The following is a 15,840-nucleotide window of genomic DNA, read 5'->3' as shown; positions in this document are numbered from 1 at the left end:
CTCGGCTCACTGCAAGCTCCGCCTCCCGGGTTCACGCCATTCTCCTGCCTCAGCCTCCCGAGTAGCTGGGACTACAGGCGCCCGCCACTATGCCCAGCTAATTTTTTTTTGTATTTTTAGTAGAGACGGGGTTTCACCGTGTTAACGAGGATGGTCTTGATCTGCTGACCTCGTGATCCGCCCGTCTCAGCCTCCCAAAGTGTTGGGATTACAGGCCTGAGCCACCGCGCCCGGCCCGTTAACATTTTTATTAGGAGCTAAACCAAGCTGACAGGGAGGCATCGTGTGTCTAACTGGTAAGAATGGTTTTATTAAGTCAGAGGCCCACTCAAGTTTGCTACAATCACATCACCACCATCACTAACGCTGAAATCAGCAGGGATAACACTTTTGAAGACGACATGTTATCGTCACAAACATACCTCTTCCACGGGGCATTTTTGCTGTGTACTATTCATGAGTGCTAAGGGAAAAAAAGAAGGGGTTATAGAAGAGGAAAGGAAGAGCAAAGAGTGAACCTAGTTGTCTAATCTTTAAAAGGAATTCAGGAGCATGACTGTCTTGCCATACCACTGATTACCCCTGCTATGCACACTTAAATGGAAAAGGAAAGTTGATGATCCACAGCTTCAGAGAGTAAAGAAATATTGCTGCAAAGATTTGTCTGTGCAGACCAGGATATCCACATACATAACCAATCGAAAAACCAGCTGGTAGGTTTTTTTTTTTTTTTTTTTTTTGAGACAAAGTCTCACTCTGTCACCTAGGCTGCAGTGCAGTGGCGCAATATTGGCTCATTGCAGCCTCGACTTCCCTGGCTCAAGCAATCTTCCTTCCTCAGCCCCCCTGAGCAGCCAGGACTACAGGCATGCACCACTACACCTGGCTACTTTTTGTGTTTTTTGTAGAAACGGGGTTTTGCTATGTTGTCCAGGCTGGTCTTGACTTCCTGACCTCAAGTGATCCGCCCACCTTGGCCTCCTAAAGTGCTAGGATTACAGGCATGAGCCACTGTGCCTGGCCTGTCTGCAGTTTTTAACAACAGTTTTACAAAATCTACAAACTATTTTGCAAAATCAGTTTGCTACTTCAATAAGGATTGATTTTAAAGTATGGATAGTACTTAAAAGGTAATTCAGTAGTCAATTTACGTTGTTTCAAATCAGCAATTTTAACTTGATTCTGCTGGTTCACACCAGAGGTCATTCGTAGCAGGCCCCCTGGCAGCAGAGTGGCACTGCTGCTGCAGAACACAGAGGGGTCTTGCAGTCGTACTTACAGATCTCCTTCTGCACATCCTTTGAGAATCACTGCTTTCCCCTCTCCCTCTCTGATTTTTTTCACATTCACTCATCTATGAAATCTTTCTTTTCTCTCTTGATCCTTCTGGAAAAACTGACACCTTCTGTCAGTGCTGAACAAGATTAATAGCTACAAACACTTTCAGTTTTTACCGCAGATTTTCATGTGTTGTCTTACGCTCTTTCTGCTAATTTCTCAACTATCCAGTTATATATCTCATTTTCACTTCCTCAGATAAAACAAATTTGCTGTAGTTGCCCAGGAAAATCGAATTTGCCAGAGTGCCCATATAGACAAGCATGTCCCATTTTACCTTTCTGCCACAAGCTGCTAGTCTTGTACGTTTTGGGTTAATGCCACAGAATAAAGGTAGTATTTTCAGTAGAAGTTTTCCTATTATTTCACAGAATTATTTTCAAACTCTTCTTTTTTTTTTTGAAATGGGGTCTCACTCTGTCGCCCACACTGGAGTGCAGTGGCGCGACCTCGGCTAACTGGAACCTTCACCTTCCAGATTCAAGTGATTCTCCTGCCTCATCCTCCCTAGTAGCTGGGATTACAGGTGTCCACTACCGCGCTGGGTTCATTTTTGCATTTTTAGTAGAGATGGGGTTTCACCATGTTGGCCAGACTGGTCTCAAATTCCTGACCTCAGGTGATCCGCCCGCCTCAGCCTCCCAAAGTGCTAGGATTATAGGTAGGAGCCACTGTGCTCGGCCTATTGTCAAACTTTTCTAGTTCAAGTGGTTAAATTCTAAACACAAAATATATTCATGTTAGAGTTGAGATGTAGATGTGCAGTATCACCATCAATAAAGAATCTTCTCGAATTCCAGCAGGATCTCAAGCCTGGAAAGGCCCTTAGCGATCAACCTACTCAAACTTCACAGAGGAGGAGACTGAGATACAGAGGGGTTAAATGAATTATCCCAGGTCCAACAGCCCTTTAGGAGCAAGGCTAGGAGTGGTTTGTTTCTTGAAGCAGTTTAACTCTATGTGGAGCCAGGAGAGTGGGATGCTAGCTAGTCTTGATCTAAATAATTCAAAATTATCAATTAAATGATACCAGAAGAAATAAACACATAGAAAGATTATTAATTATACATACCCTTGCCATAGAACTATGAATGAATGATCAATGATCTATGAATGAAAGATCAATGAAAATCACAATAATATAAGAAACTTACTGACTACATTTGTTTGGGACAGGGTATGAGAGTTAGATGCATTTGACATGATAATAAGAACGTCTGTGGAGTGGAAAGCTGAATGGCCTTGAAGTCAGGAAGCCAGGTTCATATCTCAGCTCTACCTTGTGAAGCCACTTAACCTTTCAGAGACTCAGTTTCACTACCACATGTAAAATGGGTCAACACCTACCATGCAGAGTGCTATTCTATAATGTATGGAAACAGTGCCTGACTTATGGTAGGTAAGCAATATTAACTAAGTCTGAATTTCAGAAAATAATTTTCTCTTAAAAAGTTAATGAAAGGAAGAACGTAAAATTCTAGATGTATCCAATTAGGATACATCAAAACATTTTACCAAAAATATTCAGGACTCATAAGAATACATGCAAAGAAAAGGACCCCAATGCTTGACTGGAACCAGAATGATTATGAAATAAGTTGAACTACAACCAGTTAAGGAATATCACTTTAAAATGGGATAAAGTCTTTCTGCTTGCCAGGGTTAGATGACTGAGTATGGGATAGTAACATATACATTTTAATGGGCTGGCTGGGATAAAAATTATTTACAGCTTTTTCTTATAGAATAGGCAAAAAGAAGAAAACAAAAGGAAAAGGCACAATTGTTCCTCATTCTGTATTTATATGTTTTCATGAAAGGATCTGTTTGGCCTTCCTGCCTAAACATCAGGAATACAAGTTTACTTTAGGGTTTACAAAGTGACTGACAGAAGAATTAAAAGACAACTGAGTTAAAAACCAAAAAACACCAGCTACTTCAAAGCAAGGGTTTTCCCTTTGTTTCACAGCCTCCTTCCTCTCTCTGCCAGGGCCCTGTCTTCATCGTTTTCTCTTCTTTCATGGCTCCAGTCTGATCCCTCCACTGACTGTTTCCCCGCTGCCTACAAATGTCTTCATGCTTCCTCATCCTAAGCATGGTCAGATCTCCTCTTTCCTTAATTCTGCCTCCTTCTCAAACTACAGCCCATATCTTTCCTGTTCACCACCAAATTTCATACAAGAGTAGGCTACCCTAGCCGTCCCAACTTCCACATATTCTATTCATGGTTGAAACTGAAGTGTGGCTTCCAACTTCAATATTTCCTGAAACTGCTCTCTCATGGGTCTGCACTGACCTCCTAAGTGCCAGACACAATAACCTGTTCTCAGCACCTTTTGCTTGGCCTGGCTGTAGTACTAAGACCTACTGTTGATTAGCCTGTTCCTTTTAAAATCGCCTTTGACCTCTAAAACACAGCTGTCTCTTGTTATTTATTTATGTATGTATGTATTTATTTATTTACTCTGACCATCCCTTTTCAGCTTTTATTGCCCATGTCTTAGCTGCGCCTTGCACAGCATAGGGGTCTCTAGGTGAGCAAGATCCATCTTGGGGGATCCATGGGAAGTCAGGTACAGGCTGTGATTCCCTAACAAAAAAGTCCTGAAATCCAAGGGAGTTAAGGTAAGAAGCCAGGGAACAAAGGCAGGAGCCCTATGACTCAGTGAAAGGAGGCCTTTTACAGCAGGGCTGGGGTCATTGGTTCATGCATTTTTGCCTTACGCCCCTTGAAGGCATAGCTTGTCCTCAGATGTCAGTGTCTCCAAGGTTCTATCCCTTCTCATCTTTCTTATCCTGTGTACTTTCTCCCTACATGTTTGGCTACTTCCAGGATTTTGCTTATATCCGTGATTACTCTAAGTTATAAATCCAGCCAATAAATTCTTACCTAAGTTCTAGACCCTAATTTTGTATTTAAATTATCTCTCTGCCTGTCATCGCCTACCACCCCCAACCCAAGGGTTATAAGGCATGAAAGGCTATCAAGAATTTTTCATTTTTATATCTGAATTCTTTTCATCCTATACCATAGCATTCCACATATTTATAGTTCACCAATAAAGCAAAAAAACGGAGTGGGGAAACATGGCATATTTTTCTGTATTGTCACCTTGTAAAATTTTCACTGGAATTGTTCAAATGCATGTTCTTCATGACCTGTGAATATCCTAAATTAATAGTTATTATTATTATAATATTGGACCATGCCCGGTCCAATATTACAAATTATGGACTGGGCATGGTGGCTCATGCCTGTAATCCTAGCACTTTGGGGGGCCAAGGTGGACAAATCACTTGAGGTCAGGAGACCAGCCTGACCAATGTGGTGAAACCCCATCTCTACTAAAAATACAAAAATTAGCCGGGCATGGTGGTGGGTGCCTGTATCCCAGCTACTCAAGAGGCTGAGGCAGGAGAATTGCTTGAGCCTAGGAGGTAGAGGTTGCAGTGAGCCGAGATCGCGCCACTGCAGTCCAGCCTGGGTGACAGTGAGAGACTCTGTCTCGGGGGAAGAAAAAAAAAAATCAAATTATGCTTCCAAAAATAGGGCACATTCTCCTCAGGGTGGTAACCTCAGCTCAAATAATGTGAAGAACATCTAAAATCCTATCTTTATCCTTTTCTAACACAGGCAATCCATGTTCTATTTTTAAAGAGACCTTTCCAGAGCCTTTTATTTAAAAAAGTGTTAAAATACCACACTAATAGCAAGTTTTGAAGTTTTAACCAAGAGATAAGGACAGAAAATAGAAATGTTCCTTTCTGATGGGAATTCTACTCTTAGCACTTCTATCTTGATGTGGTAGTATAAGCCCATCTTTATAGGCACTTATACAGTTAAAAAATAAATTGTGAAGAGTACCTGTAGAAACAAATGAACCACAAGGATTAACATTTCTTTTTTCTTTTCTTCTCTTTTTTTTTTTTTGGTTTTTTTTGAGACAGTTTCGCTCTTGTTGCCCAGGCTGTGAGTGCAGTGGCGCGATCTTGGCTCACTGCAACCTCTGCCTCCTGGATTCAAGTGATTCTCCTGCCTCAGCCTCCCGAGTAGCTGGGATTACAGGCATGTGCCACCATGTCCAGCTAATTTTTGTATTTTTAGTAGACAGGGTTTCACCATGTTGGTTGGGATGGTCTTGAACTCCTGACCTCAGGTGATCCACCTGCCTTGGCCCCCAAAAAGGTGCTGGGATTACAGGAGTGAGCCACCGTACCCAGCCAGGGTTTAATATTTCTTAAACCTGTAAGATATCTCTAACTCTAGAAAATAGTTACATAAAATTTATATTAGATCACAGAAACTAACTGGATAGGCAAATTAAAAAAATAAAAAAACAGATTTATACTATCACATTTGGGATTAAGAAAAAAAAACCCAGCTTTGTTCTGTAAGAGAAAAACACAGTTCTGAGAAACTGGCTTATCAATAAATATAAGCTGAAAAGTAGCTGTTTGTCTGAAATGCTTTAATACTTCTTAGGAGAAGCTACTCTTGGGTTCTTTGTAGATTTGTCAAATACAATCACCTGCTGGAAATCTAAATCATCACTTAAAATTATCACAGAGGAAAATATAGAGAAGGAAAAAACAAACTTACATCTCTTGATTACTGCTCTAATGGATGACAAGGGTCCTTGGCTAGAAAAAGAAAGAAAACTTATTATACATTCATTAATCCTTTTGAGAAGAGTCATTCATAAGGTCGAGTCATTTCTGGGACTCAATATGGTGCCAAGCCACAAGTTTGATACATTATTTACTGGCCTATCCTCTTTACAAATCAAAAATTAAGGAAATTTAAAAAATTACCTTTAATTTGTTTTATGGGAAATATATTTGCAGTGTAAGTAAAATTTTGCCTTAAAATTGCTTTCGTAGCTGCTTACGTATCTTCCAGTGAAAACCTGGATACCACTCGTAATTCGACAGCATTACATCGTGCTCAAAATAACGTTATTCCTTATAGCTCTTTTGTGTTTGACACTGAAATTCCTGTCTTCACATATCACATCAAAGTACATAATCTATATAGTCAGTTTGACCTAAGGACCAACAGCATTTCTTCTTAAGATCAGAATTTAAAACATCACCACCTAAAAATAAAATAATCTTGTGAGACTTTCCCCTCTCCCTCCCAGACTCCCTGTCTCCCACTCCCACTTCTTTCTCTCCCTTTCTCCCCTCCTATCCAACACCCTGCTTCCTCTCTTGCTCTTCTGCCTTTCACCAGGGGATGACATGGCAACACGAAGACCCTCTCCAGATACCAGCCTCTCAATCTTGGAATTCCCAGCCTCCATACCCATGAGCCAATACATTTCTGTTCATTATAAATTACCCATTTTGTGGTATTATAGAAACACAAAATTGACTAAAACAATACTATTGTGCTATACAGGGGGAAAGATTAAGATCTAGGAGGTCTCTGATGCCATAAAGAGAGGACTGTAATATAAAGATACAACTGTTTACAGTAATACTGATTTTTAAAAGAGTGCTTGAAGGCTTTCTGTAAAACAGCTACTTGAAAAAAAGGATTGGTATAAGGTACAGGTGGAATGTCCCTCATCCAAAATGCTTGGAACCAGAATTATTTAGGATTTCTTTTTATTTTGGAATATTTGCATTATATACTTACCAGTTAAGTATCCTTAATCCAAAAATCTGAAATCTGAAATGATCTAATGAGCACTTCCTTTGAACATTATGTTACTGCTCAAAAAATTTCAAATTTTGAAGCATTCTGGATTTTGGATTAGGGATACTCAATCTGTAATACAGAAAGGGTAACAGCCCTCTTAGTGAATACATCACAATCTCCTTGCTCACTACCACTGATTTGGCAGGGATAATATTATGAATTTAAAACATCCTTTGTTTCTTTTGTTGAGAAGGAAGATGTACTGATATGGATGGAACATGGAAGGTGTTACGGGTTGAACATATCCTCCCTCAAAAAGAAATGTTGGTGTCCTTACCGGTAGGACTTCAGAATGTGATCTTACTTGAAAATAGAGTCATTACAGATGTAAATAGTTAAGATAAGGTCATAATGGAGTTGGATGGGCCCCAATCCAACTTAACTGGTTCCTCAGAAGATGGTCACCTGAAGAGCCAAACCAAGGTACATCAAAGACTGTACCTTATGCTGGTCAACCTCCATAAGCTAATAAGCAAGGAAGAATTCGCCTATGAGTTTCAGAGGGGGCATAGCCCTGCTGACACCTGATTTCAGACTTCAAGCTTCCAAGACTGTGAGATGGAGTCTCGCTCTGTTGCTCAGGCTGGAGTACGGTGGCACAATCTCGGCTCACTGTAAGCTCCGCCTCCTGGATTCACATCATTCTCCCGCCTCAGCCTCCCGAGTAGCTGGGACTACAGGTGCCCGCCACCACACCTGGCTAATTTTTGGTATTTTTAGTAGAGACGGGGTTTCACCAGGTTAGCCAGAATGGTCTCGATCTCCTGACCTCGTGATCCGCCTGCCTTGGCCTCCTGAAATGCTGGAATTACACCCGTGAGCCACTGCGCCCGGCCTAAAGGCATTCAGTTTTATAAGGGAAGCAGAGCATAAAAGTTTGGCAAATTTGCAGCCTGACAATGTGATAAAAGAGAAAATCCCATTTTCTGAGGAGAAATTCGAACCAGCTGCAGAAATTTGCATAAGTAACAAAGAGTCAAATGTTAATCCCCAAGACACTATGGGGAGAATGTCTCCAGGGCATGTCACAGGTCTTCATGGGGTTCCTGCCATCATAGGCCCTGAGACCTAGGAGAAAAAAATGGTTTCATGGGCTGGGCCCAGGGTCCCTCTGCTGTGTGCAGTCTAGGGACTTGGTGCCCTGCCTCTCAGCTACTCCAGCTGTGGCTGAAAGGGGCCAACATAGAGCTTGGACTGTAGCTTCAGAGGGTGCAAGCCCCAAGCCTTGGCAGCTTCCATGTGGTGTTGAGCGTGCAAGTGCACAGAAGTCAAGAATTGAGTTTGGGAACCTCCACTTAGATTTCAGGGGATTTATGGAAACACCTGGATGTCCAGGCAGAAGTTTGCTGCAGGGGTGGGGCTCTCAAGGAGAACCTATGGTAGGGCAGCGCAGAAGGGAAATGTGGGGTCAGAGCCCAACACAGAGTTCCTACTAGGGCACTGCCTAGTGGAGTTGGGAGAAGAGGGCCACCGTCCTCCAGATCCCAGAACAGTAGATCCACTGACAGCTTGCACTGTGCTCCTGGAAAAGCTGCAGACACTCAATGCCAGCCATGAAAGCAGCTGGGAGGGTGGCGATACCCTGCAAAGCCACAGGGGTGGAGCTGCCCAAAACCATGGGAACACACCTCTTGCATCAGCATGACTTAGATGTGAGTCAAAGGAGATAATTTTGGAGCTTCAAGATCATTTTTGAACTTTAACATTTGACCTGTCCCACTGGATTTCAGACTTGCATGGGGCTTGTAGCCCCTTGCTTTGGCCAATTTCTCCCATTTGGAATGGCTATATTTACCCAATGCCTGTACGCACATTGTATCTAGGAAGTAACTAACTTGCTTTTGATTTTACAGGCTCATAGGTGGAAGGGACATGCCGTGTCTCAGATGAGACACTGGACTATGGACTTCTGAGTTAATAGTGAAATGAATTAAGACTTTGGGGGACTCTTATGAAGGCATGATTGGTTTTAAAATGTGAGGACATGACATTTGGGAGGGGCCGGGGTGACATGATATGGTTTGGCTGTGTCCCCACCCAAATCTCATCTTGAATTTTAACTGCCACAATTCCCATGTGTCATGGGAGGAACTTGGTGGGAGGTGATTGAATTATGGGGGTGGGTCTTTCCTGTACTGTTCTCGTGATAGTGAACAAGCCTGGAAGATCTGCTGGTTTTAAAAAGAGGTGTTCTCCTGCACAAGGCACATAAGTAGAAAGCATGATATATCCACTGGGGCAGTACAACTGCTGGAAGAGTAGGGAATCTGTTCTCATTTATTTATTTATTTATTTATTTATTTATTTTTTGAGACACAGTCTCGCTCTGTCACCCAGGCTGGAGTGCAGTGGTGCCATCTCAGCTCACTGCAAGCTCTGCCTCCTGGGTTCATGCCATTCTCCTGCCTCAGTCTCCCCAGCAGCTAGGACCACAGGCGCCTGCCACCACGCCCGGCTTATTTTTTTGTATTTTTTAGTAGAGACGGGGTTTCACCATGTTAGCCAGGATGGTCTCGATCTCCTGACCTCGTGATCTGCCCACCTCAGCCTCCTAAAGTGCTGGGATTACAGGCGTGAGCCATCGCGCCCAGCAAGAGTACAGAATATGTAGTCAGTTAGAGGTGTTTTCTTATTTGTGTGAGCTGGCCAATTTACTTACTTGCTGGAATTGTTTCCTTATCTGTAATATGAGGATACTAGTGCCTATCTTTTGGCTTGTTGCTAAGACTGAATAAGAAAACTCTGTGAAATATATATCACAGTACTGGGCACATATTAAAGTCTCAAGATATGTTAAATTTCCTACCCTATTTTCCAATATAAACATTTCTGTGGTTCACAATATATATGGCTGAAATTTTTGGGACTATCCTGCCATCACCAGTGAGTTAACCTATAGTTATTATAACCCTACCTTATACATTTAAATGATCTGCATTTCTGCAGAATTATTATTTACCATTTACAATCATTCTGAGTTTCACAACACATACTTCTCATATACCCAATCTCCTATGAAGCCAAAGCAATAACAAAACCAAGAGAACAAAACAAACCTACAAGCTTTTGTGAACACTGTATTTCCCCCATTGAAAACACAGACCTCTGTTCCTTTAGGTCATCCTTCTCAGGATGTTTCCCAGAAAATGGGCATGCTGATCAAGTAGCTATGTATATTTAGTTTCATATTTAACTCTATTAAAAAAGAAATTCCACAAAAAAGTTCAAAGATCTTGGAAAAGACTTTCACTTATGTTATTTATAACTACAGCCAGTTTAAAAATCAGAATATGTTGCCCCGTCCTTCTCAATTTTTCTTCTTCTTTTTTTTAATCACACATTCCTGTCTTGACTCTCTAATTAGGCTGCAAGCTTCTCAAGGAGAAAGAATGTATCACATGTGCCCACTACTGGACTAATGTGAACTCAACTCTGCTCACAGAGAGAAAGAAATATTACAATTTACATAGTACTAGTTATTCCATCCACCGATAATCCACTTAATAAGCAAATCCCCAGGGATAATTTTGCTGCAGTTTTGTTTTGTTGGACTCAATTGCCAGTTACATCTCACTGTATGCACGTCTTATCAAAAGTGTTTGGTCTAATGTTTAAAATAGTTTTTTTCTTTTTTAAATACAAAATGTCATCTTGATGAGCATTTGGTGTTAACTAAAGAATAGCACTCACTTCTAATGGAAAACTGGCCAGGCTGACCTTATTTAGAGATGGTGCAGTAGACTTCACCAAGGCACTTAAATTGGCAATAAATCTTGTACTTTTAGTATCAATTAACAGAATTTTGGAAGTAATTCTGCAATTTGGTTTTCTCATTGTACACTTTCTTTAGAACCTGTCTCTTCATAAGTTAAGACTCTGGTAGTTCCCAAGCAACAAGCAGCACAAACTCTTCACTGGTATGCTGCTAAATTTCAAACCATGTGTAATATACAGTAACATACAGTGCTGTTAATCAGATGGAACTTGTCTGAGTGGGTTACGTTACATGACGTGGAACAGATACAGCTTGGTTTGGGAAGAGGTATGGTGCATGTCAACCCAGCACCTAAGAAATGTGGCATTTACGGCAACATATGAGCACAGAATCTAACCCTTTCAAATGTGAACACAGAAAGGTTAAGAACTGTGGGTCTGATGTATAACTGTGTTCAATGAACACCTGTTGAATGAACCAAGGAATTAATAACCAGAATAAACCTTTTCTGGGGTTATATCTTTCCTCCACAGTCAACCTAAGTGATCTATAGAAAGAGTTTATACAGAAAACCTAAAAAGACAAAAAGGGCTAAAATCTAATCCTCTCTTTTCTAGATGTGTAGCAGTGTAGTAGGATTAACTTTTTTTTTTTTTTTTTTTGTCACTCAGCTCTGTCACCCAGGCTGGAGTGCAGTGGCATGATCTTGGCTCACTGCAACCTCTGCCTCCTGGGTTTAAGTGATTCTCCTGCCTCAGCCTCCCAAGTAGCTTGGATTACAGGCGCCCACCACCACACCTGGCTAATTTTTTTGTATTTTTGTAATTTTGTATTTTGTGTCTACAGGGTTTCACCATGTTGGCCAGGCTAGTCTTACACTCCTAACCTCAAGTGATCCACCCACCATGGCCTCCCAAAGTGCTGGGATTATAGGCATGAGCCACCACTCCCAGCCAGTAGGATTAATTTTTATGATTAGGAGTTATTTGTTGGCAAAAGGCATAAAAGGGATAGTACAGGTCTAAAGAGGTGTCTATTAAATGCCAGGAAAAAAGTAAGAGATAAAATATAGACACATATATGGTAGTTTCAGTTTGAAGTATCCACAACATCTACAGACTGATTTTTCAAACTTTTGTCTTTTTCAATTCTCTAGCCTCAGTCTCCCGAGTAGCTGGGATTACAGGCACCTGCCACAACGCCCAGCTAATTTTTTGTCAATTTAGTAGAGATGGGGTTTCACTATGTTGGCCAGGCTGGTCTCGAACTCCTGACCTCAGGTGATCCGCCTACCTCAGCCTCCCAAAATGCTGGGATCACAGGCATGAGCCACTGTGCCCGGCTAAACCTCTGTCTTATTAGCTGATGATTTCTTTATTTTTCATCAAACGATTAATGTGCATTTAACTGTTAAGAGTTAACTTTAATTTTCAGCTGGGCATGGAGGCTCACACCTTTAATCCCAGCACTTTGGGAGGCTGAGGCGGGTGGATCACCTCATGGCAGGAGTTTGAGACCAGCCTAGCCAATGCGGTGAAACTAAAAATACAAAAATTAGCCAGGCATGGTGGCACATGCCTCTAATCCCAGCTACCCGGGAGGCTGAGGCATGAGAATCACTTGAACCTGGGAGGTGGAGGTTGCAGTGAGCCAAGATTGTGCACTGCACTCCAGCCTGGGCTTTTAAAAAAAAAAAAAAAGGCCAGGCACGGCGGTGGCTCACGCCTATAATCCCTATAATCCCAGCACTTTGGGAGGCCGAGGTGGGCGGATCATGAGGTCAGGAGATCAAGACCATCCTGGCTAACACGGTGAAATTCCGTCTCTATAAAAAAAAAAAAAAAAAAATTAGCCAGGCGTGGTGGCGGGTGCTTGTAGTCCCAGCTACTAGCGAGGCTGAGGCAGAAGAATGGCGTGAACCCTGCGGGCGAAGCTTGCAGTGAGCCCAGATCACCCCACTGCACTCCAGCCTGGGCGACAGAGTGAGACTCTGTCTCAAAAAAACAGAAAAGAAAAGAAAAAAAGAGTTAATCTTAATTTTCAACCAAGAAACCTAATGCCTATGCTATTCCGGGCATTGTGCTGGGCACCAAAGAAAGAAGATTAACTAGGACATGGAGCCTGCCCATTGGTGCTTGTGGTCTAGTGAGAAGCCTGTAGATAAGAAAAGAGCTTATGATTTGAATTTCTGCTTTTCTTAAAATTAGAACATTTATATATTTTTTTAATCTTTTATCACAGAGGTATTTTTACATATTAGTTCCTCTACTAATTATAGACTATAATCTCCTTCTCAGGCCATATACATGTTGGAATGATGTTGCACATAAATCCTAAATTTAAAAAATGATTACAGCAAATTTTTAAAAATTGAGGCAATTTAAGAAGTCCTCTTGACACGCCCAGATTCCGTGCCATAAAATACTTTAGATCATATGTAAAGAAAAAGTTTCTGAAAAACAACTGACTCATCCAGTTACACCCTACTCCCTACTTAACAATGACTTTAAAATATGTGAAGAGAAGTTCTTAAAAAAAAAAAGAAAAAAGAATTTTCTCAAACCTGTCATCCTGGTTTCAAAAACTATATATATGCAAAGGGGTGACACATCCCTTCGGACACTTCCTTAGAACGTTTGGGGAAAACCTAGTATAAGCTGCTGCCACAGACATGAGACTGGCAGGGGAACACTGCCTGGCAAGAGAAAGTAGGACACAGGAAGCTGGGTGGAAATTCAAACAGGAATCATTTGGTCATATCAAAAAAGGAACATCAAAGGCAGATGTTTTCTACATCACAGTCCATATTTAGAGTCTTAACATCTATACATACAATAAGAAACAAATCTGGGCAACATAGTGAGACCCCTATCTCTACAAAAAAAAAAAAAAAAAAATTAACTGGATGTGGTGGTGCGTGCCTACCCATAGTCCCAGTTACTTGGGAGGCTGAGGCAGGGGGAAGGCTTGAGCCTGGGAATTCGAGGCTGCAGTGGGCCAGGATGGTACCACCACAGCCCAGCCTGGGCAACAGAGAAAGATCCTGTCTCAAAAACAAACAAACAAAACATAAAACACAAAGTAAAAGCCCTCTGTCCAGGGACGAAAAAATTCTCAGGGAGAAAAGGGAAGGAGAAAAGATACTAGCTTATCACTACCTAGAAAAATCTGCTATTTATAGTATTAGTTTTTTTTTTTTAATTAAACATATACTGAATACTCCAATATGCTGGTTCTCATCAGAACATAAAATCTATTTTTCTTGATGGGACTTAATTAAATTAAAAAGCTTCTGCACAGCAAAAGAAATAATCAGCAGAGTAAACAACCCACAGAGTGGGAGAAACTCTTCACCATCTATACATCCAACAAAGGACTAATATCCAGAATTTACAAGGAACTCAAACAAGTCAGTAAGTAAAAAACAAACAATCCCATCAAAAAGTCGGCTAAGGGCATGAATAGACAATTCTCAAAGGAAGATATACAAATGGCCAACAAACATATGAAAAATGCCCGACGACATTAATTATCAGGGAAATACAAATCAAAACCACAATGTGATACTCCCTTACTCTGCAAGAATGGCCATAATCAAAAAATCAAAAAACAATAATAGATGTTGGCATGGATGCAATGAAAAGGGAACACTTTGACACTGCTAGTGGGAGTGTAAACTAGTACAGCCACTATGGAAAACAGTGTGGAGATTCCTTAAAGAACTAAAAGTAGAACTACCATTTGATCTAGCAATCCCACTCCTGGGTATCTACCTAGGTATCGCACACTGCACTCCAGCCTGGGTGACAGAGTGAGACAATCTCAAAAAAAAAAAAAAAAAAAGAAAAAGAGTTAACCTTAATTTTCAACCAAGAAATCTAATGCCTATGCTATTCTGGGCATTGTGCTGGGCACCTTAGGGTAAAATAAGTCATTATACCAAAAAGATACTTGCACATGCATGTTTACAGCAGCACAATTCACCACGCCCAGCCTTCTAAATTTACTTTGAATTCGTCAGAAGGGATAGTTGCATGGCCTGGGTGTCTAATATCTACTGATGATGTGGCAATCAAAATCAGCACGAAAATTCAAATGTTCCAGAAGCAGTTAATATTTGGAACTAGGTTAGCAACAAATGTTACAAACAAAGGGGTGCGTTCATGCATGTGACTATTTGGGAAGATGCCTTAACCTTAACATGTGATATTTTCAAATGAAAGCATATTCATCTCAATTAACCAGTGCAATATTCTGTAAAAAATAAAACCCTACTATTAATTCTAAAACATATGAAAAATCAGTGTGTTTAGAAGGCAGAAGGGAAAGAAAAAAGGTGAGAACCATGATTTTGTTTCTCTCCATTCTTTACGAGATTAAAATAAAACTACTGTAAGGGATAATAGTGGTCATTTTAAAATGTAAAAAGAAAGACATATTTTAAGCATCTGAAAATGATCAAAACATTCATTAAATGACATTTCTAAAAACTTAGAAATTAGGTCAGTTTGAAGCCGAGGCTTTATGTGAAATAGTGAGGCAGATACTTTTTTAAAAAGCAAAATTTAAATGTTATTAATAAAAATGCATAAATTATTTAAATTGTTGTGACACTGTAAGATTTTTTCCACATCACATAACTTTAAAAAATATATCTTTCAGGCCAGGTGCGGTGGCTCATGCCCATAATCCCAGCACTTTGGGAGGCCGAGGTGTATGGATCACGAGGTCAGGAGATTGAGACCATCCTGGCTAACAAGGTGAAACCCCATCTGTACTAAAAATACAAAAAATGAGCCAGGCCTGGTGGCACACGCTGTAGTCCCAGCTACTCGGGAGGCTGAGGCAGGAGAATCACTTGAACCCAAGAGGTGGAGGTTAACAGGGAGCTGAGATCACACCACTGTACTCCGCCTGGGTGACAGAACAAGACTCTGTCTCAAAAAAATATATATATATAAACATATATATAATATATTTCTTTATATATTATATATAAACATATATATTTCTTTATATATTATATATAAACATATATATATTTCTTTATATATTATATATAAACATATATATAATATATTTC

General features: G+C 40.6%; 1 protein-coding gene across 1 annotated transcript in view; it reads right to left on the bottom strand.

The window, feature by feature from the left end:
• The window catches only part of SH3D19 (SH3 domain containing 19), a 192,167-nt gene that overhangs the window by 58,886 nt on the left and 117,441 nt on the right, over nucleotides 1-15,840 (bottom strand). The window contains exon 3 of the mRNA XM_023227552.3: nucleotides 5,939-5,979. Within this exon, the coding sequence (XP_023083320.1) occupies nucleotides 5,939-5,979 (41 nt within the window). The remainder of the gene's footprint in view (nucleotides 1-5,938; nucleotides 5,980-15,840) is intronic.

The sequence above is a fragment of the Piliocolobus tephrosceles genome, chromosome 3, assembly GCF_002776525.5.
Source record: "Piliocolobus tephrosceles isolate RC106 chromosome 3, ASM277652v3, whole genome shotgun sequence".
Lineage (NCBI taxonomy): Eukaryota > Metazoa > Chordata > Mammalia > Primates > Cercopithecidae > Piliocolobus > Piliocolobus tephrosceles.
Note: the sequence above shows the minus strand (reverse complement) of the source record. Positions and strands in the feature narration are given on the sequence as shown.